This window comes from Mastomys coucha, unplaced genomic scaffold (genome assembly GCF_008632895.1).
Source record: "Mastomys coucha isolate ucsf_1 unplaced genomic scaffold, UCSF_Mcou_1 pScaffold11, whole genome shotgun sequence".
NCBI lineage: Eukaryota > Metazoa > Chordata > Mammalia > Rodentia > Muridae > Mastomys > Mastomys coucha.
This window is the reverse complement of record NW_022196893.1, coordinates 31,555,613-31,559,047: the sequence shown is the minus strand read 5'-3', so window position 1 is coordinate 31,559,047 and position 3,435 is coordinate 31,555,613. Positions and strand designations below refer to the sequence as shown.

General features: G+C 46.8%; 1 protein-coding gene across 3 annotated transcripts in view; it reads right to left on the bottom strand.

The window, feature by feature from the left end:
• Window positions 1–3,435, bottom strand: part of Dip2b (disco interacting protein 2 homolog B) — a 188,773-nt gene that overhangs the window by 26,521 nt on the left and 158,817 nt on the right. For all 3 annotated transcript variants that reach the window (XM_031355776.1, XM_031355787.1, XM_031355793.1), the window contains 3 exons: window positions 2,137–2,246; window positions 1,930–2,010; window positions 1,068–1,191 (listed from right to left, as the gene is read on the bottom strand). In XM_031355776.1, coding sequence (XP_031211636.1) covers window positions 1,068–1,191; window positions 1,930–2,010; window positions 2,137–2,246 — 315 coding nt within the window. The remainder of the gene's footprint in view (window positions 1–1,067; window positions 1,192–1,929; window positions 2,011–2,136; window positions 2,247–3,435) is intronic.

The following is a 3,435-nucleotide window of genomic DNA, read 5'->3' as shown; positions in this document are numbered from 1 at the left end:
ATCATCACCACCATCACCACCACCACCATCACCACCACCACCATCATCACCACCATCACCACCACCACCATCATCTGTGTGTGTACACACATGTACAGGCCAGAGGGTGAACTGTTAGGAGCTGCTTTTCTCCTTCTCTAGCGTGAGTTCCTGGGATCAACATCATCAGGTGGTCAGGCACAGCAAGCAATTTTATCCACTGAGCTCCTTAAAGGGGTCCAAGGCCTCACTTTCTATGGGGGTGCTGGGATCCAAACCCAGGTCCTCATGCATCTGCAGCATGCACCTAACCTGCTGAGCCTTCTCCTCAGCCTCTTTGTTTCGTTTTTGAGACAGACTTGCCATAGCTGTGGTGTCCATGAACTCCTTATCCTGCTTCTCCCTCCCAAGGGTGGTGGTGGGTGCTCCCGTGCCTTGCTAATTTTTGTTTTTGTTTGAGACAAGTCTCAACATGTAGTCCTGGCTAGCCTGGAACTCACTACGTAGACCAGGTTGGCCTTAACTCAGAGTCTCAACCTCTTGAGTCCTGGGATTAAAGGTGTGTGTTACCATGCTTGGTTGCTTAAAAGTCTTGTTATACAGCCCAGGAACTCGCCATGTAACTCTTGCTGGCCTTGAATGTCTAAATTCTCCTGCATCCCAGCAGTGTGCTGCCATGCCTGGCCACCGCACCTTTTTTTTTTTCTTTTTTTTTTTTTTTTTTTTTGAGACAGGGTTTCTCTGAATAGCTCTGTCTGTCCTGGAACTCAGAAATCCACCTGTCTCTGCCTCCCAAGTGCTGGGATTAAAGGCGTGCACCACCACCGCCCAGCTGTCCTGGGCACCTTTATGTAGTAGTAGGCACTGACAGAAACAGAGGGAATGTAACAGAGACAGTCTCAGCAGAGCCGCCACACTGCTCTATGCAGGCAGGGTACAGCCTGGGCCACACCCATGAGCACAGCATGCTTGGGGTCGGGAAGTGCCCGCTCTGTGGTGGTGGACAGTGGCCCTGAGTTCTCATCCTCTCCTGCTGTGTGGTATCTAATAATACAGCTCAGAGTCCAGTTTGCCTATCCCAGTCTTACCAGGCGGGTAGAGCAATACTACATTGTCCCCTGCATTCAGATGTCCCTTGTCACCAAGTACTGAAGCGATCCTCTCTGCTCTCTTATGAAGCTGAAGGCAGCTGGCTGTGCACACAGTAGTTCCCTTCAATACAAGAAGGGTAAACCAGTTACAGGTCAGTGTAGAAACAGAGACACACACAGGTACAGTCAATCAGACATTACAATCAACAGGCTTGGTCTCTGGGTGAATTATCAGCTGAGACAACTCCCCTGGTAACAAAGACAGGTGTAGAGTCCTCTTTTTCATGTCCCAGGTTCATTATCTTAAACCAAATGTATTTACAGTCTTTCTTTCTTAGTGTTTTCTTAATCTGTCTTTCTTTCCTTCCTTCCTTTTTTATTTCTTTGCTTTTTCGAGACAGGGTTTCTCTGTGTAGTCCAGGCTGTACTGGAACTCACTTTGGAGACCAGGCTAGCCTCAAACAGAGATTGGACCTCCTTTGCCTCTGGGGATTAAAGGTGTGGCCACCACTGCCCAGCTAAGGTTTCTTTCTTAATCTACAGGAATTACTCTATTCTTTGTCTGTTTTGAGACAGTCTCCTTTAACAGGAATTACTCTATTCTTTGTCCGTTTTGAGACAGTCTCCTGTAACAGGAATTACTCTATTCTTTGTCTGTTTTGAGACAGTCTCCTGTAACAGGCTGGCCTAGGCTATGTAGCTTGAGGATGATCTTTAACTCCAAATTTTTCTGCTTCTACCTCCCAAGTGTTGGGATTGCAGGCATGCATTATTGTGCCCAGTTATGTGGTTTGGGTTGAACCCAGGGCCTTGTCCATGTTGGGCAAACAGTCCCCAATCTTGTGAGTGACTTTAATACCTTGGCATTTAACAGCATGAAGAGGACATGGTCAGGAGTTGCCTGGGCTCGCCACTGCAAAATCTCTGCCAGGAACTGGTGCTAAAATCACAGAGCAGAAGAAAGGACCCAGGATCAGTAAGTTTCAACGGTTCATGTCTAAGTTCACACTGCACTCTGAGGTGTGTCCTGTGTTCTTGGGGACAAGCTTGGCTGTCTGGAACTTACCTTCCTCACCAGATCATTCTCTTCTATTTGGCCCAGGTCCCTTCCGGCAGCCTGTGCTATGCGCTTACCAGCAACTAGATTCCCAACCATCACAGAAGCAGGGCCTACACCTGTAAACCCAAACAAAACCAACCTGAGACGTGTTTCAAGTTACACACTCACAAAGTGTTTCCAGACTGGCCCAAACTGGTTCAAAAGTTCATTCAGCAATGGCCAAGAGCCTGAATTCCAGTAAAAAAGGTACCAATATGTACACACTGTGGACCAAGTAGGGCAGTGGGCAGGACTGGACAAGGATAAAACGGGCGACCCAGGGAGAGGTAGGAGGGTGACCCGGGGAGATGTGGGAGGGCACTGGCAGCAACTGAGCTGAGACCTACAGAGACAGTTTACTCCAGAGTCTACAGTTCCACTCACTCCTACAAACAGCTTTATTTGTCCCAACTAACACAACACTGAAGAGAGTAGTAAGAAGTAGTAATGGATGTCTCGTCTGCAAGAAGTTATCAGTTCTCTGGACATAGACTGCATTCACTAGACACATGAACAGTGCCGGGCTAGCAGACAGTTCAGTGAGTAAAGGTGTCTGCCACCAGGCCTGATGATATGAGGTCCATCTGTAGGGCCACAGTGTACAGAAGAAAACCAAGTCTGCAGCTTGTCTTCTGAATTCTAAATGCATGTCTTAATGCCCACCGTGTGTGTGTATGTGTGTGTATGTGTGTGTGTGTGTGTGTGTGTGTGTGTGTGTGAGAGAGAGAGAGAGAGAGAGAGAGAGAGAGAGAGAGAGAGAGGATGTCACGTATACTTTAAAGGGAATATGAGAAGTATTTTATTAAAAGTAAACAATGAGATTGGGTGGGGGCACACACCTTTAATCATTAATTATGTGTTAAAATAGGGCAGTCAAATGTCATGCATAACCTTGACATGCTACTGGAGTGAAAAATTCAGCTGAAATAAGCCAGTGAAGAAAGTTTCATGGTTCTTTTGGGAAAGGTGTTGAAATAGTATAGAGGGTAGAGGTCATGAGGTGTGCGATCTACTTTACAGTCAATGGGAAGTCCCCAGAGCAGTCTGCTGCTAGCTAGATTCTGAGCAACGATGGTGCATAACATGCAATTCTTTCATTTGCAACACCTGCACGTTCTTAAATATACTGAAATAGGTAGAAAATGTTACTTGGCTCACTTTTTTTGTTTTGTTTTGTTTTGGGTTTTTTCAAAACAGGGTTTCTCTGTGTAGCCCTGACTGGCCTTTAACTCAGAGATCTGTCTGCCTCTGCCTCCCAAGTGCTGG